Source organism: Numenius arquata, chromosome 19 (genome assembly GCF_964106895.1).
Source record: "Numenius arquata chromosome 19, bNumArq3.hap1.1, whole genome shotgun sequence".
Lineage (NCBI taxonomy): Eukaryota > Metazoa > Chordata > Aves > Charadriiformes > Scolopacidae > Numenius > Numenius arquata.
This window is the reverse complement of record NC_133594.1, coordinates 7,182,318-7,209,746: the sequence shown is the minus strand read 5'-3', so window position 1 is coordinate 7,209,746 and position 27,429 is coordinate 7,182,318. Positions and strand designations below refer to the sequence as shown.

General features: G+C 52.3%; 2 protein-coding genes across 2 annotated transcripts in view; one reads left to right on the top strand and one right to left on the bottom strand.

Moving 5' to 3' along the window:
- RAPGEF1 (Rap guanine nucleotide exchange factor 1) overlaps nt 1–21,626 on the top strand; it is an 86,446-nt gene extending 64,820 nt beyond the window's left edge. The window contains exons 12-26 of the mRNA XM_074161425.1: nt 5,162–5,443; nt 6,810–6,902; nt 8,542–8,630; nt 9,901–10,012; nt 11,655–11,730; nt 14,850–14,934; nt 16,270–16,362; nt 16,733–16,918; nt 17,074–17,158; nt 17,392–17,486; nt 17,892–17,970; nt 18,114–18,215; nt 18,656–18,753; nt 19,795–19,923; nt 20,523–21,626. Of these exons, the coding sequence (XP_074017526.1) occupies nt 5,162–5,443; nt 6,810–6,902; nt 8,542–8,630; nt 9,901–10,012; nt 11,655–11,730; nt 14,850–14,934; nt 16,270–16,362; nt 16,733–16,918; nt 17,074–17,158; nt 17,392–17,486; nt 17,892–17,970; nt 18,114–18,215; nt 18,656–18,753; nt 19,795–19,923; nt 20,523–20,673 (1,755 nt within the window). The 3' untranslated portion in view covers nt 20,674–21,626. The remainder of the gene's footprint in view (nt 1–5,161; nt 5,444–6,809; nt 6,903–8,541; nt 8,631–9,900; nt 10,013–11,654; nt 11,731–14,849; nt 14,935–16,269; nt 16,363–16,732; nt 16,919–17,073; nt 17,159–17,391; nt 17,487–17,891; nt 17,971–18,113; nt 18,216–18,655; nt 18,754–19,794; nt 19,924–20,522) is intronic.
- Nucleotides 21,627–25,450: 3,824 nt separating this feature from the next.
- Nucleotides 25,451–26,360, bottom strand: PRRT1B (proline rich transmembrane protein 1B). The gene is made up of 3 exons (XM_074161322.1): nt 26,043–26,360; nt 25,739–25,879; nt 25,451–25,597 (listed from the first exon to the last, which is right to left on the bottom strand). The coding sequence occupies exons 1-3, from the start codon at nt 26,358–26,360 to the stop codon at nt 25,451–25,453; spliced, it is 606 nt and encodes a 201-aa protein (XP_074017423.1).
- Nucleotides 26,361–27,429: the final 1,069 nt, after the last annotated feature.

Below are 27,429 nucleotides of genomic sequence, written 5' to 3'. Positions count from 1 at the left end.
AAAACCACTTCCTCTGGTGGTTTATACATTTTTCTTCCAATTGGACCACTACAGATCTCTGTGTAAGTCTCTTTAAACAGACACCTATTGACCTCATGGGCCACACACACCACAGTTTTTTGTGTGACTGACTTCTTAGGGGTCTTGTCTTTGTCTCCTTTTTAAAGATTTGCTTACTAGATATGGTGGTATTGTCCACAAGCCAAACAACAGTTGATGCTGTAGGTGCAATCAGATTGAATTCTCCTGGTAGTTTCAGAAGAGAGATACATGATAGCATGATTAGTAAATCTTAAAAAAGTTTTCTTCCCCTGCTGTCCCCTTATTGTTTTGTCACAAAGTTGTACAAATATCCCTCCCACTTAAGAAGCTTGGATTTTGTGTTTTCTCGTGCAGAAGCCAAGACACCCTTTCCCAAGGGAACAGTGAGCCCCATCCATCCCTCTGCTGTGCTGACCGTCGCGTAAAAGCGGGGAGGTCAGCTCTGCGGCCAGGTCAGAACCTCTGCTGAGAAACCTTCAAGCACGAGGAGTTGCTGCCTTTCCTGTGGCAGCGCTTGAAGCTGTTCTCTTGGCAGCTTGCATTTCCAGCCATTCATTGTAGGAGCACTTCCTTCCTCATTAACAAAAGTACCTGGAAGCCCAGCATTGTGTCATGAGATAGGAAGTCTTTTCCAATAGTTGTCTATGCAATTATATTCTTAGGGTGTAGCAGTTTTGTGCGACACCCAGTATTTTGGGAACATAGCTCTCTACTGTTAGAATTTGGGCATCCAGTTCTGGAGCGTTGCCCACGTTGCTCTCTTAATAGCATTAGCAGAGCAGATCTAAAAGATTGATCCTTTCCTCTGATCGCTTCACGTTTTGGAAGGCTGATGTTCTATCTGATCTGGGAGTGTCTGGCAAGATTGCAGATGAATTTGGCAGAAGAAGTCCGTAGGGTAGCTGAGAGGGCTGTGCTTAAAAGGTAGAGACTGTGTCTGCTGATGCTGCAGATGCTCCGACAGCCATATAATTGAACTCAACATTGAATTTAGGATGGAGACTGCTGTTACTCACAACCGGGGACTCCCTGCATATAAACACCCTGTCTCCCTGTTCCTCACGGTCAGCCATGCCTAGTGAATGTAGAGGAGCGTCACTCTTGAAATAAGCTTTCTATTAAAGTGCTTATCTCCTGCCATCTAATCCAAATAAATGGTTGTAATGTCATTGACCTTTGGGACATCCTGTAACACTGCTGCTAATGATGGAAAGCTGTTCTAAAATATTGACCGTTACAAAAAAAAAAAAAAATCAAAGTCAGCAAATTGAAAACGTTGAAAGATGCCATCTCTGGAAGACCTCTGTGTGTCACGGCGTGTGGCAAACACTCAGATCTGGGCACATTGGCTTCCTGCTGTTCCCAGGAGATGAGGTCACGCTGCGCTCAAGGCACACTTTGTGGAAGTACATCCCAAGTGGCAGATAGGTTTGTTTTTTTTAAAATCCATTTTGCTCGTGAGGGGAGAGGGATCTTTCTCTTCTCCCTGTGTTGGCCATTTCCCATCGTAGGTGAGGATCACTCATGCTGGGAGACCATCTTCTGGCCCTGTTGTGGGAGCCTGGCAGCGTGGCTAGAGTCTGGGAAGAGGAAAGCATCCTTTCTCAAAGGATCTGGTTGCACCCTGCTTTCTAGTTTTCTCAGAGATTATTTGAAGAACTTCACTTCAAGCAAAGCCATGAAGTAGGAGGTTGTGTCAGTACAGCCATAACCGAAACTTTTCTGACCCTGCAAGAAACCTCTGAGCAGCAGATTAAAACAGCACTGATTTGTTTCCAAGATAAACTGTTGCCTGTGATTGCCTGGGGGGAGGACTAGAGGGTGACTGGTTTGCTTGTGACACTTCTGTTGAATGGACTGTCCCCTCCCCAAAAAAGTATGTCTTTTAAAGGATGACAGGGCTTCCAAGAGATGTACAACACCCAAACCCCGTGGAAGCCGTTGCCGCAATTCCTGCTGCAGCTGCTGGCTGGGCTGGGCTGGGTCGGACTGGGGAGCAGCAGGAATGGGTGCCATATGGACATCATCTCCACCGCAGGGTGTTTTTTTCCTCTTTAAAAGTATGCTTCATTCTTGGCTCTTGTCCCAGCACGGCTGCATAGTTGGAATTCCAGAGATGCTTGCAGGCTCGGGAGGAAGGAGGGGGCTCCCTGGCTCACTTTCTACAAGATGCAACTTAACAACAAGATTGGAAGTGGAGAGCAGCCTGGCTAATTAATGCCAGCGTACCAAAGGCTCCTCTGCACTGTTCCCTTTGTTAACAGCATGCTGAGAGCACGGTCTGCGTCGTTAAATGATTGTTCGCAGATCACATAATGAAGATTAACGCATTTTCCTGGGTACCTGGGCCTTAAACAGGCATTTTCAACACATCTCATGCCAAGATGTTGTTTTTAAGGGTGTATTGATGAGGCCGAGGAGAGATGAATGTATAGGGATTTTCAGTAGTAATGTATCCACATTCAAACTTTTTAAATTTATGCAACATAATGTTATATTTAGGCCTAAATTGCCTTTGAATTGGGATTAATGTCTCTGAAACTATGCAAGGCAGAAGCTGCGCACGTTTTCCTGCCCCAGGAGCAGTAATTCATCCCCCCGAGCTGCCGGCAGTGGACCAGGCAGCATCTCAGCTTCCAAGCCTCCCGGCCGGCGTTTGCCCTGAGCTCACCCTGCCAGCACCATCAGGCAGCGCGCGAGCTTCGCAGGGTGCTGCCTGTCCCAGAGTGACTTGATTGAGGACAGTAATTTCCTTTCACTCCTGCCCTGCGTGAGCTCCACGGCTGCTTTGCCAAAAGCCTGGCTTTTTCTCTGGGTTCAGCAGGTCAGAGACAAAAACCCCAGGGACTCCTCGGTGGAAGATGTCCATCAACTACAAAGCGAGGGACAGCATATGCCGCCGGTCTCATGCGGGCACAGGAAGCTCAGCTCTAGGGGAGCTGGCACATAGATCCTCTTGGAGCAAATTATTTCCTTTACTGGAGCAGAGGCTCTCGTTATCAGGACATCAGTTTGTTGAGTGCCATCTGGAGAGCCGCTGCAGCAGTGGTTCTCCGTTTGCTTTGCTCCTGTGCTTTTCTGGGGTCTGGCCTGGGACTTGGGGCGATGGTTGGCATATTAGCGCCGGTGAGATCATGAAATGCCAGGGAGACGGAGCAGGCATAATAAATCTGCTGAGCCAAGATGATGTCATGAGCCTGGCGTCTTACGAGGGATTTAGTGTTTTGTACCATGCAAGTGAAAATGAATAAATGTAGAGCATTTATCCAGGCAGAAAGTAAATACGGAGATTAGACTTGTCATTGTTACTGAGGCAGCACCAAAAGCTGACAGTGTCCCTGGAGCCAGGGCTGCTCATCCGGAAAGAAACGGGCAGGAAGAGAGAGGAGCCTGTCCTAGAGCCAGTCTCCTTTTAGCCACAGGCATGTACTAGGGATTTGCATTTTAATTATTTTTCAGTAGTCTTTTAAGCTCTCTTTCCAAAGCTTCTCCCTCTGCTCCTCTGTATTACGGCCCGCAATTTGTTTTGGGCTCCGAGAACCCACCCAGAGCACCGCCAGACTCCACACACGGCGGAGGGCAACCACTCGAGGATTAAAGTGGTAGAAGGTAAAGTCTAGCCACTGACCTTTACTTTTCCTTTCCTTTGTAGTGGAAAAGCTTTTTTTTTTTTTTTTGCCCAGGCTTCTGGCCCGAGGCTGTTCTCAGTTTAGATTTTTAAGCTCACATCTTTCCTAGACAGAAACAAACCCACCACTGCCGAGCTGGGTGCTGCCGCCGCCGCTCAGGTGACAGACTCAGCTTTGCTTTTAATCGCCCGCTCAACCCTCCTGAGAAAACGTAGCCTGAATCCTCCGATTCCTGCCTTCGTTTCCCCTTCTCCTTTTGACGTCGCAGCGGTGTCACTTTTCAGACTGGTTTGAGCAAGTTGAGTTCTGTGCCTGGTGAGAGCTCTGTAACGCACCGTCCTTCAGCAGCAGATCGCTCCAACCGCCACGGCTTCATTTCAGCGTGGGTTTTTTTGGGATGGTGTGATTCTTCCTTCAGTCCACTTGGCTACGAGACAGAGCTCAACCATTAGGGAGATCTACGGGTTTTAAAATAAACTCCTCTCCAGCAGGTTTAGCATTATTGTCTCTTTTATTTTTTATTGTTTTTTGGTGGGTGTCAGCTTTGTTTTGGACTTACCCTGACGGCAAATCTTACTAGCACCAGATGTTAAAAGACAGAGGGTTGCTCTTGTTTTTCTTGGCGCAATGTATTCCCACTGCACCCTGTTTAATATTATCTGAACAGTAATCTGATGATTAGGAGAGATAGCGAAATAAAGCTTTACGCAGATGATCTCTTTTCATCTCTTCAGCTGACTCTTCGAGGCACTGCATTAAAGGATTGGATTGATAAGGAATTCATCGCTCCTGAGGGCAATTATCATTTTTGCTCCCTATGTTTCTCAAATGGGAAGGAGTAGCAGCGTAATCTCCTTTGTCTTCAAAGTTACACTGAAGGATAGTATCCAGCCACTCCTCCCGAGGAGCTGTGGGTTCTGGAACAGACTTGACACAGTAGCTGTTAAATTACAGGGCTGGAGCAAACGGCATCTTAAATTTGGATCCTGCGGAAAACCCCAGAAAAGCAATAAGCACTTGGAGTACTTTTCTCTATCTTGATATTTCCAGCATGCTCACAGTCATGGTTTCTCTGATGCCTTCACATCCTTTCATCCACTCCAGTGATTTTCAGGGTCACTGTCATTAACAGGCCTGAGGTAGCCAGGCTTTCTCCCTCCCTAGCCAAGGCTGGCTACCTGCAGGTGAACACCCTGGTGCCCAGTTTCCCTCTGTGAGATGCGCAGCCCGGCTGCTGGTTGTGCAAGAACATACCTCACCGTGAAAAAAACGCCTGACGTGTCCCAGGTAGCGATTCCTGCTCTAGCATGTGGACGATAAAGTAGTGCTGCCTCTGTTGGGGTGGCCTCTGGACGTAGATATGCCTGTGTTAGAAATGCCTTGTGCTGTCACTGCTACGCTGCTGCCGATCTAATTACTTTTTCTTTTGTCTGTCTCTTTCCTTTCCCCGTCTTCCTTGTTTTTGTGTTGTACGTCTCTGCATCCTGTAGTACAAATCTGTGTTTAGGTCCTACTCCCAGGACTTTGTGCCTCACAACCAAGTCTCCATACCTCCTTTCCTCTCTTCTACCTCCTCCTCCTGCTCCACCCCACCTTTCCCGCCTGTCCATCCGTCCCAGAGCTCTGACCTAGCGGTGCCCGCCACAGCCAGCCAGTCACCCAGCACTGTGGATGTGCCAAACTCCTCTTCTCAGGAGAGCAGCTTTAACGGGAATGCTCCTGTCTGCCTTCCTTCTGAAACCTCTTTCACTGATTCTCTCCAGACGCCTTCGGTGAGACTATCCAAAGAGATAATGCACCTTAACGCAAGGCTGGGTTTATTTGTTTATTAAAAGAAAATGTCTCTGGTATTAATACATGCTTAATGTGATCTAGTCTGGTTTCCAAATATGCGTGTGAATTGCAGACAGGTAATTTCAGATAAAAACTTCAATAAAAATTTCATAGAAAAAACGAACAACCTCAGCAGGCTTAAGAAAACATTAGCACGTATGTAGGAAACATAAAATGTCAAATGCTGGTGAAGGGGAGAGGAGAGCTTGCTGTAGCTTCCTGCCGTTGTAATACAAAGCTGAGGAAGGTAAAGGAGTGTTTTTTGAGGCTGGTTCTTTCTGAACACGGGCTCCTAGCAGTGGTTCGCATCCTGCAGTTGCTGAGGTGGCAGGATTTGGCTGCCCTGGTCCCCCCTGACCCCGGGAGCGGTGGGTGCCGTCCAGCTCGCTCTCTCCTCTGCATAAACCTCTTGCTCTCTCCAGGCTCTTGCCCTTCCCGGTTACCAGCAGCCCTGGCTCTGCGCTTGGTGCCAGCACGTGTCGGTGCAAAGCATCACGTGTCGGTGAAGTTACGCTAACGCTGTTCCCACGCTAGTTCCCACGGCACTACTAGTTTGAGGTCCCAGATCAGTTTTGCAGATGACCGAGCAGGTTTCTCCATTACAGCTACTTTTTTAAACACCTGGTTTTCAAGGCAGTTCCTCTTTCATGTGCTGCAAAGCCTAGAGTTGGTGGGATTAGAGCTGCCAGCCAGCACAGCGCATGCTAGTGCTGCCTCGTCACAAAGTTTTGAAGAGGGACACTGATTGCGGAGTAAATAATCAGGTTTTTACACTCTGGACCTTGCTGTTCCATCTTCCTTGCGTTGGGTCCTTGTTGCAGCCCAGAAGCCCTCGAGTTTGGTTTAGCCTGGCATGGTGGTTCTAGTCTGTGCTTGTAGCATAGTTTGGGAGATACATTTGACAACCCCTGGTCTGCATTTAGTGGCAGGACTCCAGCGCGGGTAGGACAGGCACTTGTGTGACAAGCTGTCAACGCTCAGCTTCCGCAACCTCGAAATCCCCACGCGCATATTGCACCTTCGCAGTCTCACCTGGAGTCCATGGCAGCTCTTGCAAAGCCTGCTGCTCTCCTGCTGTAGCTCAGAGCCTTCGGGAAGTCCTCAAGAACCAGAAAATAATTACTTCCAGGAAAGGACAGCCTCGGTGGCCGGTGTTGGCCACTGAGCCAGAGGAAGGGCTCGCAGTTAGGTGAGAGCAGCCGCCGAGAGCGCTTCTTCTCCCAGCCTGTGGGCACGTTCTCTCACTAACACCAAATGCTGGCAGGGGGCACCATCACATATTTGCTTTCATCCTGTCTCCCTTAGAGTGAAAACGCCAGTGAGGAGGCTGGTGAGGGTGAATACGTCAATCTGTATTCCTCTGGCCAGAGCAACGGGGAACTCCCTCGCTCTGAAGGAGTAAGTAACCTGGAGAGGGCCGGACACCGGGAAGGGGCTGCCTGGTGCATGCTGAGTTCACACCGGGGCTGACGCGCTTGGCACCGGCCTCTTCTGCACACCCTGGAGCTCCCGTGTCCCTCCTGCTGCCCTGGCTCCATTGCTGGCGGTCCCTCTGCTTGCCCAACTCCTGGCTTGCAGGCTTGGGGGTCCTCCCGGTCCGGGTGGAGAGCAGGCGATGCTTTCGGGGTCACGGTGAGGGGTCCCCGGCAGGAGGTAGGGATGGCTTTTCCTGCCACGCTCTTTCGTTTGTGCTTCGCTGTCTGTTTGGAGCTGCTTGCGTGAGGTTTCCTTCCAGAAAGCTGCACCCCACCAGCACCGTCCTGGGCCATGTCTATTCTTGTAACTGCTTTGGCTTCCCCATGTTAATACAGAAAGCCTTGTGCACTAAATTATTATTTTTTTTCCTTCACCGTTTTACAAAGTAAGTGATTGATTTGGCATTGTAATCTCACTCTGTTTCTTCCTTTACTCAAGTCTCATATCTTAGATATTTTCTAGAGGAGACAGGGCGTTTTCCATTGCAGGGAGGTACCGGCTTCCTGTTGGGTCGTAGGAAACAGCGGCAGAGGTCTGTGGCAATCATTTTGCCTGTCCTCATCTTGGGAGGCACATCTCCTACAGGATGTCTCTAAGACCTTTATCCACGCTGGTGTTAAATACACCAAGAGATAGCGCTCCCATCCCTTCCCTGCAGGAGACATGTCTAGGCAGGCCCAGCCTTTTGGGCAGCTGCGAGCTGGTTCTCGACTTTGAAGCAAAGGGCTTTACAGACATAGTCTGGAAAAATTCTGCAGACACCAAGAAACCTAAGCTCACCAGTGTGTTTTCCAGGCTGAATGGATAGTGCGTAGGTGGTCCTGTCTGTTCAGTAGGTTGAATTTCCAAGTTTCACTCTGCACGATGTTAAATAATTCTGAACTCCAGCACTGTTAGATTAATATTCCCATTTGCCATTCATGGGTATTTTTCTCCTTAATAAATAGCTTATTTAAAATGCTGTATCTTTGCTTTGAGCTCTCTACCTGCTGTTCCATGCCCTGCGTTCAGATGGTTCTGCTTTTTTGCATTAGCCTCATTTCCACAGCTGTGAAGTGGAAACATTGCATCGTTGTGTAAGCTCTTCTGATGAGAGAGAAGGGAGGCAGGAACAGCAGTGGGCACCCACCCCCTCAGACAGGCTGCTTTTTGGGGGCTGTGACAGGGAGGGGAACTGAAACTGGAGAGCCTAGAGCTGGCCGTGTCCGTTCTCATTAAAGCAGAAGGCACGTGTAGTTCAATTGGAAGGGCTGGAGGGAAAGAAAGTCATGAAAGGGTTAAAATCCAAGACAACAGCTGACTTCTGTTGCAACTTTCAGCATCATTTCGCAATGTTAAAAGCAAACAGTACTAATTACACCAGTCTCCAGAGATGGTCCCAAATTTCCTGTCTAATTAACTTCTGTGTTTTCCTGGCATTTGGCATTAACTTGCATCAATCTTTAACTGCTCTGTAGGAATTTACAGTAAAGGGCCATTTAGAGGCAGTCAGACTGTAAATGCTAGACTAGCTGTGGCGTGGGACTCCACGTGATAAGGAAAAACTTCCTTCTCTTCGCAGGAATCTCCCTCGGTCAAAGACAGCAACTCCAAAGACTCCCCTTCCAACAGCAGCGCCACGGGGAAGGAAGGCAAAGATGGCGCTGAAAGGTGAGCCTGACTCCCGGGGTCCTCCTGCTTCCCAGCCCCACCAGAGCCTCACCAACATCCCGTTAGCCCAAACCGTCTTTGGGATAGCTTGTTCTACCCATAACCTTCTCAATGTTGTCTAAACCCACGTTTTTTTTGCACAACTGGTGAGCGGTGGGATCCTGCTGAACAAGAAGGATCCCGGCAAGATGTCGTTACTTAACTCAGGGGTTAATCCAGCCTGTGTCAGCCACCCAAAGTCCATCTGATTGGCAGCCCTGTCATTGGCACTGGCTGCTCCCTCTTGCTTCCAGAGAAACATACAAAAAAAGTCTGCATCGCTGCTGGGAAATAGTCTTCCAGAGGGGAATTTCTTCCTAACCCTGCTAGTTAGAGGCTGGCTGAGGCCCCGAAGCAGGAGGCTTTATATCCCCTCTAATGCTCTTAGCTATCGTTTGTCTATGTAAATGAAGAGGTGCAGGCTGTAACAGATGGGCTTCAGGAGGAGTGGAGTGAGTGCTTCCCTGCTGCTTGAGATTGCTCTTCAATTGCATTTCTAAAGCAAAAATAGAGAACAGCATTGTTTTGTTCGTGACAGTCAACTTCCCTCCCCCATTTTCCTGCAGTTGGTTTGAGGCTTTTAATCCCTGCAGTGAAGGAGACAATGCAGGAGTGCTCTGCAAAGCTCACTATCTGCTGAAAGTGCCGACTGGTGCACGGGATTTTAGTCCGTGCCTGGGTGGAAAGCTAAAAAGAATATGCATACCTTTTTTTTTTAGGAATACAAACACAAAGAGTACCAGCCTTTGGGGGCAGGAATACTAGAGTTGTGGATGTACACCAAAAAAGCGGTCAGAGCTTTCTGCTCTATCTTCCTGCAGAAAGAGCCTGTCATCTCCCCCTGTAGAAGCCCAGTGGGTCATGAGCTGACTGAGAGATGTATCTATAGAGTATGCTCCGTCTCTGTACGTTTGAGGAAAGGCTTAGATTTGTGTGCACTAAAAATTTGGTGGATTAAGGAGACATGGAAGTGTGTACTTACGCAGGACCTAGTAAAATCCCATCTGCCAGAAATGCAGGCAGAGAAGCATTCAGGTCCTAAAGGTTCATCTTTCTCTTTTTCAAGAGGTGCACAAAGCAACAGAATTAGAGCTAGACGTTTGGGCTTGTTTGCAAAAGATTTACCTCCAGACTGTCTGTGTACTTACTGTCCTTTAACGAGCTCGGGTGGACCCAGCATCTCTTCCCCTGGATGGACAATGACACTGATGGGTATTCGCTTTTTTCACAGGCAGCAGCAGTCACCGGATGCTTTGGAATCGTCACAGTTGGAGGAAGAGGTAGATGAACTATCCCTTATCGACCACAGTGAAATCATGGCTAGGTTAACGCTGAAGCAAGAGGTGGGTGCATTCAGGGTTTGCTCTCATACTCTTTGTTTTATGCTGTATTGAAATCTGATTTTCTGTGTGCACGAGCAAGGCATCAGCTTTTATTTGATAGGCAAAAGTAGGTTGCAGCAGCAGCGGTATGCAGCTCTACGTGTGCAGGCTGTTGTGAAAGCACGAGATGCTGGTACAGGCAGGGAGCATCAGCAATGAATGAGGATTTAACAAAATGTGAGACGCCTCTCTAAAAACCAGTGCATCCTGTGCCCGTTTCCCATTCTCCTCCTTCCCACCTCTTCAGCCTGCGAGAGTCTGAATTGAAGCACCTGGGAGCCTGAGCACAATAAATCCAGGTGCAGGTTTATGGTGTTGGTCTTTCAGGCTGAAGGCAGGTTCAGCAGATTTCCCGAGCAGGATGTTGTGTTGCTGATGCAGAAGAGCAGCCGAAGTGTGTTTCTGTATTTGAGAAATGGCTTTGTTTCTAGCCTTGGGTATGCTCCCAGACAGCTTTGCTCACCGTGCTCTCCAACCAAGCTGTCTTTGACATGCAGCTTGAGAGAATATGCAGGCTTTTGAAGCTTTCAGACTGTCAGGGGAATAGTCTGAAAAATAGAGAGAATGTATCACTTACTGGCACTTTAGGAGTGTTCTTTGGTCGGCCGAGATGTGCAGGAGAGAGTGAGAAGCTATTACTCATTCCTTAAGTAGTATTTAATGAGTCCTGCCAGAGGGTCACCTGAAAAATTCGCATCTTAGACATAGCTGCTCCATGCCTGTAATCCACGGTTTTTTCAGTGTTTTGCATATTGAAATGACAAAGACATTGCTAAGGGAAGCCAGACATGACTCCGGTCTCCTCTGCAGGAGTATTTCCTTTAAAAAACAATTGAAAACCAGTGATTTCTGAACTTTTGGGACTAGCAGATCTATGTCAACCCTTAACTTCTTTTGTCTTTCTTTTCTTTACGGTCTGCGTGTTTAAAACGGTATAGAACTGCCACTGCAAGCTGTTTGTTGCAGCATGGGAACCACTGGCTGAGTGATAGATCAGTTTTGCATATTTTTAGTTGTGAATTGCAGTAGCGAGAAGAAAGATGTTTTTAGAGAGTGTTAAAGGCATGGGCCAAGCAATTAGTGGGGCTGTTTTCTGCTCCTGGTTATTGGATCGTTTCAGGTGACCTCCAGCCAAATAGTTCCACATTAGGGAATTAACTGGTGAGGTTTTGATGTTCCAGGAACATGCGAGTTGAATGCATGGCCTCTCACCCCACAGCCGCTGTGGTATGTGATCCCGCACTTTGAGACAGTTCACACAGTGTTACTGCTCTGTTAATGGTCTTCTGGGAGCCTTTGGGAGTCTGGGACGTTTCTGTTCGTTCTTCTGTAGGCAGAAGGTTCATCTTTCACTGAGCTTCAGGGCCTGGCCTTAAGGAGTCAGAGACCCCGAATAAGGATCAGCCCAGATCTTCATCTGGGACACCAAATGCTTTATTCAAATTCCAGGATTAGCCCAGCACTGAAGACCATGTCCCAGCTTGCGCTGTGAGTGGTGCCAGGAACATTGTGTGCTCTGCCAGCTGAGCTTGAACCCCAGAGATGGTAAAGCAGGCCGAAGGCAGCTTGGGCCATGCCTGACGTGATTCTCTTCTCCTTGCAGGGAGATGATGGGCCAGATGTTCGTGGTGGATCCGGAGACATCTTGTTAGTGCATGCAACGGAGACCGACAGGAAAGGTACGGTGGGTGCACCAAAACCAGAGCTGAAGAGCTCATCTTGGGGTGGCTTTTTGCTGCTTGTCTTCTGCGTCTCTGCGGTGTGCGCGGTCGTGACGTGGCTGCCAGCAGCTGGACCAGGGAGGAGAGGACTGCATCCGTGATCCTCTGAGTTGCCGGGGGGCAGGGGGGATTGTGCTTATCTTTGGTGAAACGGAGGTAAGCTGGATAAGCGCCTGTTCGTTCCATTTAGCTGCAGGGATGGTATTAACTCCTCACAGCCCTTGCCCAGATCTGGGAGGCGAGGCGCGCCAGAGGGGCTGGTGACAGTGCTGTGTTGCCGTCTCCGTACCAGCCTCCTGCGGGTGCAGGTGTCGCCAGCCTGTTGTGGCATGGATCCTGTTCTCAGAGGTGCTCGTTTCCCTTTGAACGTCAGGGCAGGGAAGATGGAGGAGTTGCTGGAGTGACTGTTGCATCAAAGTAGGAGAGGAAGGACGTTGGTTTGGGTCTAATGCAGTACCCATGGGTATGGGGCAAGCTGTCCGGGTGCTGGTCTGCTGACACCCCTTATTTTCAACTTACAATGTCATTTCCTAGTCCCAATCTACCACTTGCATGCTGGTAGCCACCCAGACCAGTTCAGAGAGGGAATCCACAGTACGAGAAAGGAGATGTGGGGGAGGAAAAGGGAGGTTAGCAACGCTTAGCTCTAGATTCATTAAAACCCCACTTTATCTCTCCAAACCCAGTCACCACCCACATGAAGCAGCTCCTTTCCAAGACCTGTGGCAAAGGCAGCCTTTGCAGTGTTTCCAGAGAGTGATTTTGAACCTGCCAAACACATTTGTGCTGATGGCCTTAACCAGAATTGATTTCCGTATCTCCGGGGATGCAAGGCAAAATGCACTAACCCGCTGAACCACTCAGCGCTCATATTTTAGAGGTTTGATAGGCAGAAGGGAAATATCTTTCATGTGCATTTTTAAATGGTAGGGTTTTTACTGTAGCATAAGGTGTTTGCAATTACTTACCAGCACCATTCAGCTAGCAAGAAAATCCTTCCTCTGACAGCTATGTTTCCCTGTTTACGTTGGGCATCAAATCCAGGCAGAAAGCACCAAATTTAGGAACGTACTCAAGAGGAGGAAGCAATTGATTGCACTATGGCTTGATATGTATATTTAAAAAAAAAAAATAGTCTAAATGAGATGATGGAAATACCCCTTATAAAAATGCTGAAACTGGAATAGAAAAGTTCTGATTTACTCCTGCTGTTCTCTGGAACAAGCATCACATTGGAAGAACTTTCCTTCTGTTTCTGTTGAGAGACAGCTACTTGGTAAAAGGATGGGTGCTAGAGCTTCTGTTAATGAATAGGGAGCTCTGAGGATGCTGCGAGCGGTGAGGTGAAGGCCACGGAGAACTTCTCAAGACTATGGAAAACTAGAGCAGGATTTTAAATGCACAGCGCTGCGGACGGGGAGTTCCTCAGAATAGTCGCCCAGCTCGGCCCCACGGGCTCTGCCAAGCTGCTGGGCTGATTGGAGCACAGAGGAATTTGTGCTATGCTAACCCAGTGTTTGGGTGACTGAGAGGGTTAATGAATTAAGCTTACAATGAGAAGAATTCAGGGCTTGTAAATCAATCATCCAAACGGCACAGAGGGGTATAGTTAAGAGGCTTTCCTTTAAAGATGAATTTCTTGGCAGCTTTGAGTGCCAGAGCAGACCAGCTGTATTACCTCACGTTGCCTTTTGGGCAGATGGGAACCCAGAATAAATGTAGCTCCACGCCCTGTTGCATGATGCTTCTTGTCCAGTTGAGTTTTCTAAAAGAGCTAAATGGAATAAGGGATAAAGAGAGACTTGTGGTCTTTAGGAATAAAATCCATGGTCAGTTAAGTGCTCACAGCTACAGGCGCTTGCTGCGAGTGCAGGATTACAGCTGGAGGAGGCCTAGGACTCACCCCTGACATGACCACCCAGCCGCTGGCTTTAGAGCTTACCTCTGATTGTCTTGAAGCAAAAGGCAGCGGCGCTCTCTGATTTAAGAGCAGGAGGAAGCGGCGTCTCTGTCGGGCTCCTGCCAAGAGAAACAGCGCAGGTAGAGGCACCACGAGCACACCCTGCCCTGCTCTCTCCCACCCTCCACAGCCCTGTCCTGGCTGAAAGAAGCTGTACATGTACAGCCCAGCCTGGGCAGGCAGGGCAGAAGCTTTTTCTCTCCCCGTCTGTGCTAAGAAGGCTCTGCCAGGGGTTGCAGTGCACGGGGCAGGAGCAGCGTGCCATCCCACTGCACGTGCTGCCCACAGCGCTGCGTGCTTTTATACCGGGTCTAATGAGTTTCCATTTTGACCACTGCTGGCCACAGTGACCAAGCCTTGCCTGGGACTGTGAGCGTACCGCAGTCTCAGCCTGAAATCTTCTTTCCCGTTTGCAGTTTCTGCTTTTTCAAATTCCCTCCTTTGTGCCCGTGACGATGGCCAAAGCCTTTGCAATTCTGGGGCCTGTAGCACCCGCTGCCGCAGATTAATAAAGAAAAGCTGTCTGCGTTCACCGTGTCAGAGTCTGTGTTGTGGCAGGGTCATGGTCATGGTAGCATCCGTTTTTGAAGTGCAATTTACTCTTCTTTTGGCTGAAAAGAATTTACACTGTCCTGGGGCCGATTTCCTGGAACACAGCAAGGGCAGAGGGTCTGCAGCACCGTATCATCGGGTCGAAACACGTGTGTTCCTGATCAGGAGGGAAGAGTGACCATGTCTTTCTGCAGAGAACAGGCACCCACCTCTCACCTTAAAGTATCCCCAAGGTCTAAACCACGTTTTTCCTTGACCCAATATTGGAAGTTCCTGTCCCACAAATAGGTGTTTTTCCCTGACACCTTTGGAGGTGGCATAAGCGAAGCGGCACTCCTGAGTGCTGCAAATGGGAGCCAGGCCAGTGGGGATGGGGCACTTTCACTGTTGCTCTTACGCCGTAGGGTCCATCTGCTGGTAAGAAACAACAGCGTGGCATTTCTGTAAAGTCCATCTGTGTCAAGATATGTCGTGTCCTCTTCCTCTAGGTCTGGATTCAACCTTACAAGAAGCTTCCTTTTTCTGAAAGCAGGGTTGACTGAGGCTTTCTTGTCTTTCTCTGTAGATCTGGTGCTGTACTGTGAAGCCTTTCTGACCACATACAGAACATTTATCACCCCTGAAGAGCTCATCAAGAAGCTGCAATACAGATATCCTTTTGCACGAGTGGCGGTGCACCCCTGCCAGGAACCAGAGCCAAGCAGTGATTGTGGAGGGAGTTGGTGGCAAGTTGTTTGGTCAAAAACCTGCTGAAAACGTGGTCCGTAATGTGCTTGCCCTGGAGGTGTCCCAAGCAGGACTTCCTTCACCTCTGCACCCTGCAAATGGGAAATGCTGCTGGGCAGGTCCAGGCAGGGTGGAGTACCGGACCTGAGAGTAGCATCCTGCAGGCCCTGGCAGGGGGGAAGAGCAGCTCAGATTTTCTGTACCTCACTGGGGAATTGGTCATTTGCTTGGGACATCTCATTTGTAGAATGTGTATCCCTCTTCCTTCCGCTGGGGCCGTCAGGTTTGCCTGCTTTGGCAGAGGCAGCTTAATACTGGAGATGACTAAACCATCAAGACCTATTCTCTCTCTTATGGCAAGAAATGCAGCACAGAAGATGCTGTCCTCTTAGCCTCCCAGTTCTGAACTGAGCTTGTAGCTGCTAACGAGGCGAGGGCCCCTACGAGGCAGGGTGAGCGTTAGCATTGCTGGCAGAGTACGGAGAAGGCTTCTTGCCGAGCACCCTGCCTGCAGTTCTTTCCCCTTGGCTCCCTTCCCGTGGCTCCCTTTGCCATCAGCTGAGCGGGTCAGTGTCTCAGTTCAGGCAGTGCAAAGGCCTCGTGGGCTTTGGTCCTCGACAGGCACGTCAAAGAGAGCCTGACGTCACCCTGTCCTGCGTCGCGGCTCATCACTGCCATCTGCAGCAGAGCCGATGCTCCCCTTGCTTCTGCGGGGATCAGCGCGGCCAAGGACACGGCAAATCTCACTGCGGAGTGGTTGTCAGTGAAAATACTGGCTGGGGCATTGCTGCAGGCCCCTGTCAATACCTGACTTACTGATAACCTTTTTCTCTTTCCCTTTGTCCACCTGGCAGAAGCTTTTTTCAGCCTGTGCTGTCTCCCCTGCCACCGTTCTCCTTGCAGCAAATTGGCCAGGGAGGAAGGTAGAGGTGACATCTGGGATCTGTTGAGACCAGATGTCCCAGACCAGTGGGGGAGGTCACAGCAGAGGAGTGCTGCTCATTAAATTCCACCTTAGAGAGAACAGTTTCAGGGTACATCTGCTCTTCTAGCATCAATTCTGCGAGGTGTAAGTACCTCCTCACACCCCTGCTACCTGCAGCTGCTGGCAGCTTAATACCATGTTAATTAGAGCCATATCGGTGTCCCTTATCTCTTGGAAATTGAACACCAGTTTCAGTCAAGACAGAGTAGTACACCAGTCTAATGCTCTGGTGCTGCTCTGACCACACTAAGTTGATTCTTTAATTTGCAACCACATATGAGAAGTTTTGCCACTTCCCAGACACGTTTAAGAAGCGAGTCAGTAAGAACACCTTCTTCGTGCTGGTGAGAGTGGTGGATGAGCTGTGGTGAGTTGCCGCCTTTGTCTCGGGATGGGAGATGTGGGGTCCGTAACAATACAGAAGTCTGGCAATTATGAAGATATGTTGTTTAATCCTCATCTATAATGAGGGCTGAAATCCTCTACCCTGACCAGGGAGACACCTATAGTGCTGAACCCTCCTATTCTGCAGGTTCTCATCTCCTCTCTCTGTCAGTTATTTTAAAATAATTATTAAAAGGGGCATCTGTAAGAAGAGAAGAGCTGGGAAGGGGAGGAATTTCAGTCACTCGGTTCTGCTTGTGGGAAGAAGCAACAAGGCTGGGTACAGATACAAACTCTGTAGCCCAGAGTCGTAGCTCTGATGCCTTCCCTGGGTTTTCTGTCTTTTCTCTCAGCTTAGTGGAGTTGACGGAGGAAATTCTCAAGCTGCTGATGGACCTGGTCTTCCGACTGGTCTGCAATGGGGAGCTGAGCCTCGCCAGAGTGTTGCGCAAGAATATCCTTGATAAAGTGGATCAGAAGAAAATGCTGAGCTATGCCAACTCCATCAAACCTCTTGCAGCCCGTGGGGTGGCAGCCAGGTGAGGAGGGACGCACAAAGCCATATCTTGGTCCTTTAAGACACAGGGCGTCCCTTTCTTGTGGACACAAGAGCTTTTTCAGTCCAAAATATAAGAAAGGAAAGACAACAGGTCACATTTTCTCAGCCTTTATCCTTCGTCCTTGTTTCCTACAGGCCAGGGACCCTGCATGATTTCCACAGTCATGAAATAGCCGAGCAGCTGACCCTCCTAGATGCTGAACTCTTCTATAAAATTGAGGTACAGAGACGAGGAAGGGGAAAGGGTGGTGGGAAGGGTTTGAGCATGTACCCTCTGTCATCTCTGGTGTTCCCTGCCGGCTCTCCAAGCACATCTGTTGGCTTGTAGGAGACAGCTGAACTTGTGTCAGCAAACGGCTGTGACCACAGGCTGTGACTGGGAATCTTGAGGGAGAAATCCCGTTTTCATGTGTGGCGTTTTCCTACCCCCCATCTCCTCTTCTTCTTTGGCAGATCCCAGAAGTTTTGCTTTGGGCAAAGGAGCAAAATGAAGAGAAGAGCCCCAACCTGACACAGTTCACAGAGCACTTTAATAACATGTCCTACTGGTAAGGAACTGTGCACTGGTCCCCTTGTTACAAGCAGGATAATGTGTATTTTTGGCAGTTTGGCAGGACATTTACTAAAGACCCCAGGGCATAAAAGAAAGAAAATCAGGAGGCTCTTGGAGGGCGCTGTAACCCAGAGGAATTATTGTCAGTTCTCTTGAGCCCTTCAAACACACATTCCCCTTGCAAATAAATGCACTCTGTGAGGGGTTATTGTGGTCGTCCTTGGAATTATTCTTTGTTGTGGATTAGTGTGCTCCCTTTAAGTTGGAAGCATTGTGAACTTTTCAGTAGTGTTGATACATCCTTATTAGTTAGCAAGTTTATAAATGAAACAAGAAAACTGAGATCTGCTTCGGTGGGTTTATCTTTCTTGTTTTTTTTTTTTTTTCTTCCTTCTTCCAGGGTCCGTTCAATAATTATGCTACAAGAGAAAGCCCAAGACCGAGAGAGGCTGCTCCTTAAATTCATAAAGATTATGAAGGTATGAGCTTGGCTCTTGCTGTGAATCTCACACACTGCTCCTTAAAGGAGCAGGGGAGTGGGACCTTCTGGTTGTTAGAGCTGTTTGATGCTAGAAAGCTTTTCAGATCTCTAGAGTAACTGGTGTATTCTCTCTCTTCACAGCACTTACGAAAGCTGAATAATTTTAATTCCTATCTGGCCATTCTTTCTGCACTGGATTCTGCACCCATCCGAAGGCTGGAGTGGCAGAAACAAACCTCAGAGGTGAGGGAGGAGCAGTGAGAGCTGTCATCTTCAGGGGAAAAAGAGAACCGTGGTTAGGGGATGGAACAACTGGGTGGATTTAACAGCTCAGCGACATCCCAGGGTGGAGGGATGGTGGAGAACTGCTCCCCAGTGGGTGAAATGCCACAGTGCTGGAAGCCTGCAGTGTGGCTGGGCATTCTGACAGCTGCAGGAATGCCAGCGCTGTCACGGGTGAGAACAGCCACCTCCTCCTCCTCCTCTTCCCTGCAAATTGAAGGCTTGATGAGGCTGAAGGCAGCAAGGCTCTGTGTATCTGCACTCGGGATCAGGCTGAGTAAATCAGTTGGAGGTGTTTGCAGGGTGGCACTAACTCCCTGGCCTGAGTAGCTCTCTGGGGAGATGTTACAAAGAAAACAGGTTTGTAGCAGTGGTGCCACCATGGGCTTTGTGTCCTGCAGGGCCTGGCTGAGTACTGCACGCTGATCGACAGCTCCTCGTCCTTCCGCGCCTACCGAGCAGCTCTGGCTGATGTGGAGCCTCCCTGCATACCCTACCTGTGAGTTGGTAGTTTCTTTCATCTGCCGTTACTTCCCCACATTCAAAAGGTTCCTCAAAGGACTTCTCAGCAGCTTCTGCTCAGCTCAGCACTTGCCTTTTGCCCTGCGTGAGACGGCAAAGTGCCACACCAACCCGCATGCCCTCTCTGGACCAATTTGTCCTGTAGCAGAGGAAAGCAGGGGGACAGCTGTGGTGCACAAAATCAAGAAAGCTTTTGTGAATTGACTATGGCAAAGGGAAGAGCAAGTGCCTGGATCTTTAGTTCATGCTTTTTAACTTGAGTTTCTTTGGGGTCTGTGTGCAGAAAGACAAATTCACACAGCTTTGAGCTGCTGCTTGAACAGCTCTTGTTTTGGTGACCACAAGAGTTGGTAAATGAGGAGCCTGCCTGGTCACACGTGCTGCTTCTTCCTGTCTCTAGATGAAAGGTTGAAGCCATTGGCCTTCTCTGTGAGGGCCCTTCTGATCTAGATACCAGATTTGCTCTGGGTTTACACCAGAAAAACTTCTGGTCTTGCTTTCTTCCATGGAAAGAGTTCCATAGGAGGAGGTTGCAGAGGTATGTGGTATCTCCTCCAGCGGGGGACCACAGCAGGACTGTGCAGAGCCGTGGCTGAGCAAGGGGGCAGGGGGAGGAAGGGAGCACAGACCCCCTTACTAGCAAAACCTCAACGTGAGGGAAATCCTCTTGCACACATCTGGAAGGAAGGTTTAACCCCTGGCAGGCACTTCACGTTGCAACCTTATTCCAGCCTGGTCCTTCTTCCCATGGAGGGTGACAGAGCAACCTCAGCGCCCTTCGTGTGACCGTGAGTGCCTCACCTCTCCTCAGCTGTGCATGGTGGGCACCTTGCACCTGAACACCGTTGGATCTGCTACTGGGGAGATGTTCCCTTCCAGTTTAAAGTTGCAAAGCTGATAGTGGCAGCAGCGGGAGGCCATTAGGTTGGCCGTGGCTGCCTTTGGCTGGCCGTCCTGCCCGTGTGACTGACCTCTGTACTTGTTTGCCTACTCCCTGCAACCCCTTTCTCTCTTTCAGAGGCCTGATTCTGCAGGACCTGACCTTTGTTCATCTGGGAAACCCTGATTACATTGACAGCAAAGTGAACTTTTCCAAGCGCTGGCAGCAGTTTAACATCCTGGACAGCATGAGGTGCTTCCAACAAGTGTAAGTGCAGCGACAGCGGGGCCAGAGCTGGCTTCGAGGCACCACAGTGGGGATTGCTGGCAGGGGGGGTCGTGGCTGAGGCAGGGGAGCCCCCGTGGAAGGGGAAGGAGTCTAAAGTTAAAGCATTGTGATGGAGATGTAAGGAGACCTGGGAACAACAGGGCTCTGGTCACAGTCTCCTTCCCTCTATAGGTCAGATATGACTAAAAGTTGTGAAAGCATTTTTCCTATATTAGTTTTGAGATCCAGTGCAGCAAAGTTTTCCCACCACTCTCTTTCAGACCAGAGTTTTTCCTCCAGGTCTTGCTGGTTGCTTGTTCCTGTCTTCTCTAGGTCATGGAGGGGTTTCTTCAATGCAGAGCAGCAGATCTAACTGCTGATTTCACTGTGACACGGTCTTTTTTTTCCCCGATTCAGCAGTGGGCATGATGGGTTTTCTCCTTTTTGGTGTCACACCACGGTCACGAGTATTGGGCTCGGGTAATGGAGACCCCACAGCTCTGGATGTCCCTTAGAGCAGGGTGGGAGTGACTGGAGGTTGGGAGAGGATCCCCAGGTAGACCCTTGTTTAACTGCCGCCCTGCTCTGTGGTTTTCCAGACATTACGACATCAAAAGAAACGACGACATAGTGTCATTCTTCAACGATTTCAGCGACCACCTGGCAGAGGAGGCCTTGTGGGAACTGTCCCTCAAAATCAAACCTCGGAACATTACGAGGCGGAAAACAGACCGAGAAGAGAAAACCTAGGAGGAGGGGTGGTGCGAGGCGAGGAGAATTGCTCCGCAGACGCACCGAGGGCAGCTATGAGACTGGAGTTCCATGTTTGTACCTGTTACCGGACGACGCACCCTCCCTCCCAGCTGGCAGCGGTCCCTGGGTGTGCGAACGTCGGGGCTGTCGCAGGCGAGAAGGGACGGCCGCCGAGGGCAGAGATCGGCCGGTGCTCGCTGCACTCGCCCTCCTCCTCCTCCCGTCCCTCTGTGCCATGAATCAGCTTTAAACCCGGGGAGAGAGCGTTGCGGAAGGAGGGTCCCAGGCAAGCGTGTTACTGGTTTGCTGGCCAATTCCAGCTGGGAATACCCGGGTTTTTGTTTTCATCCACAAAGGAGAGGTTCAGCAAGAGCTCGGCACCCACAGACGTGTCTCTGGAGCGGTGTTCGGCGGGCAGCAGCCGTGGAAGCCGAGAGTTTGAGTCTCCCCTCCATTGCCACCTCGAAACATGTTCATCCCCAGGAGATGAGGATGAGGAGTCTCCCGCTGCCTGCCAGAGGACCTCTGCTTTCAGAGAGCTGCTTGTGTTTACAGGGGTCTTCGGTTTACCCCAGATCTCTCGCGCCTTCTTCACGGGAGGAAGGCACCGGTCGTAGATATGGAAAAAGGCACTGAAAATGTGGGCAGGGACCCGCCATCTCCAGTCATCACATCCCCCTCCTCCTCTCAGATCTCGTTATTTAAGCAACGGTAATCCCTCCCAACCCTGGAAGCAGTGACTACCCGAGGTACCGCGGTTCACTTGGCCTGTGGACCCGTATCTTTTAGTGATGGTACTAGCTTTTGCACAGTAAATGCTGTAGTATACGAGACTGTAAATATTAGTGTTTAGAATCCATTGGAGACTTTTTTGATGCATGTCTGAATACCGATGGGTTTATAGGAAAAAAAAAAAAAAGAAAAAGTGCAGAACATTATGTATAAAATTCACAACCAGTGACGATGTTGTTCCAAGTGCTGGAAGAAGGGGGGCTCGGGGTGGGTGCTGGCTGCGGAGCGGGCACAGGAGCTGGGTGAAGGAGCCGGAGGGTCCCATTCTGGGGCTGGAAATGGGAACCAGGAAGGAGCCCCGTGCCCGGCCGAGCCCCCCATCCCCTCCGCCCTGCTCCTGTCTCCTCTCACTGTTGCCAAATGGATTTTTTCGGGGGGGGGGGGGGGTGGTCGCCATCTGGCTGACCCTTGGTGCTGTGCTTTGTGATCCCCGCTTTGGCAGGAGCCCCAGCAGGTCCCTGTCCCCAGATCCCCAGTCCCGCGGTGCCAGAGCCAGCAGGGCAGGGGCAGCCCGGGGGGGTGTCTCATTTCCCACACACGCAGCGTTAACCCCAATCTGTTCGGTGTGCCTTATTCAGCCCCTCTGTCCCCTCTCCGTCTCCCTCCCACGGCGTCTTCCCCAGTGCAGCCCCAGCCAGGCCATTTCACGTCCCTCCCCTCTGTCCTGGTCCCAGGGTTTACGGTGTGGATCGTGGCTCTGAGCGTACGCTGTAGGTTTTAGCAGCCCTGGGAGGCCTTTGTCAGCACTGTGTCGCGTGGTCAAAGGTTTTTAGAGTTCTGTCTAACAAAATCCTGCGGGTTTAAGGCAGCGGCTCGCAAGGGATACAGCCGGGGTGCTTCTCAGAGCATCCTTAACTTATTTCTCAATAGCAGCTCCGTGTTTGCTAAAGCCTCTGTTTGTTCTGGGTGAATCAGAGTTACAAGCACTTCCTTCTACAAACAGATTGCAAAGTCTTAGCCGGCTCCTGCAGGCGGCAGCTCTGCCTGACGGGCAGCGGGAGGTAGCGACAGCGGCGTTCCCCGTTTGTGGAATTATACCCAACTCCATTATTTTCCTGAAGCTTTAGGCACAGGACTCGCACAGCAACCAAATGCTGAAGCGCAGAGAGACGACCCCCCCCCCCTGCCCACGGGGGCATCTTCTGGGGAAGGGGAGCGTGGGGTCGGACAGAGCAGGCGGAGGGGGATCTTCCTGTGCTGAAACGCAGCGTCCGAGCCAGAACACTTCAGAAACGGTTTATTTTTGTGGCACTAAGGGCACTGGAGCTGTGTGTCGTGTCCGGCCAAGGCTTTGCAATCCCCGAAGGTTTCCCGGCCTTCCATGCAGGAAGTAATGCTTGTGTTTTCCTTTGTAAATAAGATTTTTTTTTAAAAAAAAACAAACCCAACCTGATGAGACTGTGAAAAGGCAAATACACCCGGTGTCTGGCACGGCTTCCCCCCGGCCGGCTCCCAGCGCCTCCCAGTGCTGTGCTGCGGCACAGGCTCTTCCGAGGAGTGTCGTGTGCGGTGGCAGCACTGAAACCGCAGCCCCTCGCCCCACTTTCCCCGTGGGGAGCCGAGGGGGATGCAGCGTTCGTGAGGCTCGATGCCACGGAGGGAGAGGAGGGTGCACCTTGTCCCAGCCCCGCCGGGGTTCTCGCTTCCTCTCCGTGTTCCAGGTTCTTCCCTGCGCTTGAAACCGCGAGTCCTCTTAGCATCAAAGAGGAGGGCTTGCTCCCCGCTCTCCACCAGCCCCCCCCCAAGCTGGAGGCTCAGCCCGTGGTGTGGGGATGGGAGGGCTGCGTGTCCGGCGCGATGAGGCCGGGCTCCCTCGGCTTTGCCCCCCCTCCCTCTCCCCATTGCTCTGCCATCATCCCCAGCCGAGCAGGGTGTCCCAAACACGGCTCCTGGCTCATGTCCCAACCTCAGCATGGGCTTGCAGGGCTGGAGGGGCCCTAAAGAAGGTTCTCCTCGCTCAGAGCAGCTTCGGGTTTGCTGACACCCCCTCTTCCAGGAGCAGCCCCCCCACTGAGCAGAAACTCCAAACAGCAGCCCTTTGCAAGACTGACCGTGAGCGTGTTCCTGTGTCTTGCAGGCAGCGTCCCCCGAGGCCATCACCTCCCTTTTTTGGGGAAAGGAGGGGTCTCAATCCCCTCTCCGCACAGGGTAGGGAGGGGGGAGAAGAGACACCCCAGGTCACCAGCCCCCTGCCCCACTGCCAGACCCCTTCCCCCCCCCCCCAAGCTGTGCGGTCGTGTTACGTATTTACCACTAACCCGGTCCCGATGGTGGCATCTTCCTGCGAACATTTCAGACCTGTAACTTTTATATTAAAGACAAATAAACACCGATAACAAACCCTCCCGAGGATGCTGGTTACAGTGCATGCAGCAGTCTGTGGATTAAAGTGACAATCGAATCCGCTTCTGGCGCTGGTGTGGCCTCCTGCTTTCTCATCTGCCCCTCGGGGGTCTCCCCTGCCCTTGGCCCTTCTCCCTTTTATTTTTCTCCTGTAAATCTCTTCCTCACCTCCCAGCCAGACGGTCTCGTCCCAGTACAAGCCCTACACTTGCGGGGGGGGGGGGGGGGGGGGGGAGATACCTGCTCCTGGCACCTTTCTCCGGGCATCCGTGTCCCCTGTCTCGGGGGGTTTCCGCTCCCCGAAGCACACGATGGCAGGTGTGTGCCCAGCCGCAGCCCAGCCTGTGCAGGGGCCGTGGGCCGGGTGGCCCAGGGCTATAAATAACCCCTGCGGTGGCCTGGGCGGCCGAGCACGCTCCCGCGCTATTTCGGTCCTGGACGGGGTTCAAAATTCCTCTGGAAATAATCGGCATCGGGAGGAGGATGCTCAGACACTGACCGAGCACACGCCGCCCGCTCCCTCCCCGGGGCTGGAGCGCGGTGCCGCATCCCCTCAGCCCGGCAAAGCACGAGGGGGCTGTGGGGGTGTCACATCCACCCTGGGAGGGTGGCCCTCGCACGGGGCACATTTACATCCCCGCTTGGATCCTCGGAGAAGACCCAGCAGTTCGTTCTTCCCTTCCCGGCAGCAGCTCAGCGAGTGGCACCCCCAGACCTGGGGCTGCTGCATCCCCTTCGGGTGTGGACTCCCCTTCCCCGGGGTCTCCTGGAGCCCTGGCTCCTGCTGCTTTGGGAGGAAACCCGGATTTGACTGAATATAAGAGAACTCACCCTGAATTTTGTGGTGGAGAAAAGCCACAGGGAAGGGGTGGGGGGAAGGCCCTTGGTGTGCGCAGAAAACAGAAGCTTTGGCTACACCTGGGTTTTATTTTAATCTGGAAGCAGCAAGAAGGTGGCGATTCAGAGTGTGTGTGTGTGTGTGTGTGCGCGCGCGCGTGTGCAAAATTACCGTCGGAGCTAAATAGGTGGGTTTATATCTTCTCACATTATTAATTACCGGTGAGGGGGTCTCGCGGGCCCGGAGCAGCAGCTGCTGGCGGGGGGGGGGGGGCTGCAATCCTCCGCTTCTCCGTTCCGCCTTGGCCGTTCGCTCCGTTTCCAGCCCCGACTCTGCGAGATGCTCCCCCTGCGCCACAGTCCCCTTGGCACCTCCGCGTGACAGTTTGTGGCAACGGGAGTCAACATCCCGGAGCAGAGCCCGGTGCCGTACCGGGTGCTGCTGCTCCCGCGTGGCTCCTTGCCCAGAGCCGGCTCTGGCGAGACACGGCACCGGCATCGCTCCGGTTTGGGCTCGTCCTGCCCGTGCTGCGGGTCACGGGGCTGAGAGCCGGTGGGCGAAGGCACGTGTGGCTCCGCGGCGGCTCCTCGTCCCGCCAGGAAGGTCGGACACTGCCCCCGGACCCGAGAATGCTTCATGGTCGCCCATCGCTAACACTTCGTGGTCACCCGTTTCCTGCAGCAGCCCCGGTGATGCCACGCGGGGGCTGTGGCCGCTCCACCGGCCCGTGCCCCCCGGGCCGTGGTGAGCTGAGAGGAGCCCCCCCGGCACCCGCCGTGTCCCTGGGGCTCAGGGCCCCTGTCATAGGTACAGGGCCACCAGGACATAGATGACCCAGCTGATGGAGGCGAACAACCCGAAGAGGAGGCTGAAGAGCACCAGCAACTGGGCCTTTTTGGATGCCACGTTTGCCTGGGCCATGTCCCCGCGGCTGAGGGCAGCTCGGGTCTGGTGTGGGGGGAGAAGGGGAGAGGTTAGAAGAGACCCACGGCACGGGGTGGGGTGGGGGGGGGGGGAGGAGGGGGGGGGGGGTTGAGAGGTGGGGGGGTGTTCAAGGTGGGTTTGGTTTCAGGACCGCACCGTCCCTACCTCGTGGGAGTAGACGAGGGCGATGACCCCGGTGAGCAGGCAGCAGAAGATGGTCACCAACACCGACTCCACCATGTAGTCCTTGGGCAGGCGCTGCCCGTGACCGGCGGGCGATGGCCCCGTGCCCGGCTGCCCGTTGTACTGCCACACGGGAGGGGGTGTTAGAGCCGCACGATTCCCCCCCCCCCGCGATGCCTCCCCCAGGATCGTGGTGCTCGAGCATCACTCGAGGCGCCGCTTGGGACCCCACAAACCCGGGGGGGGGGGGGATGAGGGGTGACCCGTGGGGGTGGGGGATACGTACAGTGGTGTAGGGCAGGGGTGCGGGCGGGACGCCCGGGGGTGGGATGCTGGGGGGCGGGAAGGGCCCCGGTCCCGGTCCCGGTCCCGGCTGGTAGACGACGGGCACTTGCTGGGAGAAGCCGGCCGGGAACGGCGGGTAGAGGAGGTGAACGCTCTTGGGGTCCGGGGGCGAGTAGGGCGGCGGGTCCCCCTCGAAGGCCGCGTTGGTGACCGCCGCCACCACCACGGGCCCGTCCCCGCCGTCCCGGGGGGTCCCGGCGCTGGGCAGCCCCCCCTGCGCTCCCTCGGCGGCGGGCCCGGCCGGTGCGCGTCCCTCCATCCCGCGGAGACGCCTGCGGGGACAGGGAGGCCGTGGGCTGCCCCGTGTGTGTGTCCCCCCCACCCCAGCGGGTGGCGGCGACGCGGGGGCCGAGACCACCGACCCCGAACCGCCCCCCCGGCATTCGGGTGGAGTTTGGGGCCGGGACCACCTTTGCCGCCCCCGTCCCCCGCCACCGCGGGAGCCCCGAGCCCCCCGCCGAGCGCCACCCCCCGTGTCCCCCACTCACGTCGGTGCCCGCCGGGTCCCCCCCCCGCCGGTGTCTCGGGGCTGCCCCCCGCTGCGGCCCCGGAGCTCGGCGCCGCCGGGCGGGTTAATGATTGACCGGCCGCTGTTTGCCCAGGGCCCGGCCGGGCGGGGGCCGCTCCCGGCACCGGGGAGGCGGGGGGGGGGGGGAAGGGGGGGAGGACGGGGCCGGGGACAGTCAGCGGGACCCCGCGGGGTCACCCCGGGCTGCGGGTGTGCTGTCCCGCAGCGTGTGCGCTGTGCGGGCCCCTCCGGAACCGGGGGCGCTTTTACGGGTGTTTAAACAAATTTTTTTTTTTTCGTCTAAATTCAGGGTTCGGTTTTATTTTAAAGTATTATGTTCAGATGTCTAAAAAGCGCCGCCCACGTCCTCTGGCCGCATCTATTTATATACAAAAACGCATGTTAAAATGTATATACTTTAGCTCTATCTATTAAAATTTAATATACGTGTGTGTGTGTGCATAGGGAAGTGTGGGTACGTAAAAGCTGGACGAGATGATCCTTGAAGGTCCCTTCCAAAGTGGTATTGTGTGATTCTTTCATACATCTATATCTATATCTACATCTATATCTACATCTATCTATATCTATATCTACATCTATATCTATATTTATCTCTATCTCTATCTATCTACATCTATATCTGTATCTATCTATACGTATCTCCCATGCCATATATATTTATGCCATCACGTACATCCCCATAGCACGTTTGTGCTCACCGTATGTATATCTCATATATATTTGGGCCCATACGTCCTTATATGCTGCGTGTGTTCGTGTTTCCCCACCCACGTATTTCTGCACAGACCCGTATTCG

Excerpts from the sequence above, each read along its gene's own strand:
- PRRT1B (XM_074161322.1), bottom strand. The coding sequence starts at position 26,360 with ATGGAGGGACGCGCACCGGCCGGGCCCGCCGCCGAGGGAGCGCAGGGG. Across the intron at positions 25,880-26,042 it reads CACCCCTGCCCTACACCACT|TACAACGGGCAGCCGGGCAC; the intron begins GTACGTATCCCC and ends CCCGTGTGGCAG. Across the intron at positions 25,598-25,738 it reads CCCTCGTCTACTCCCACGAG|ACCCGAGCTGCCCTCAGCCG; the intron begins GTAGGGACGGTG and ends CCCCCACACCAG.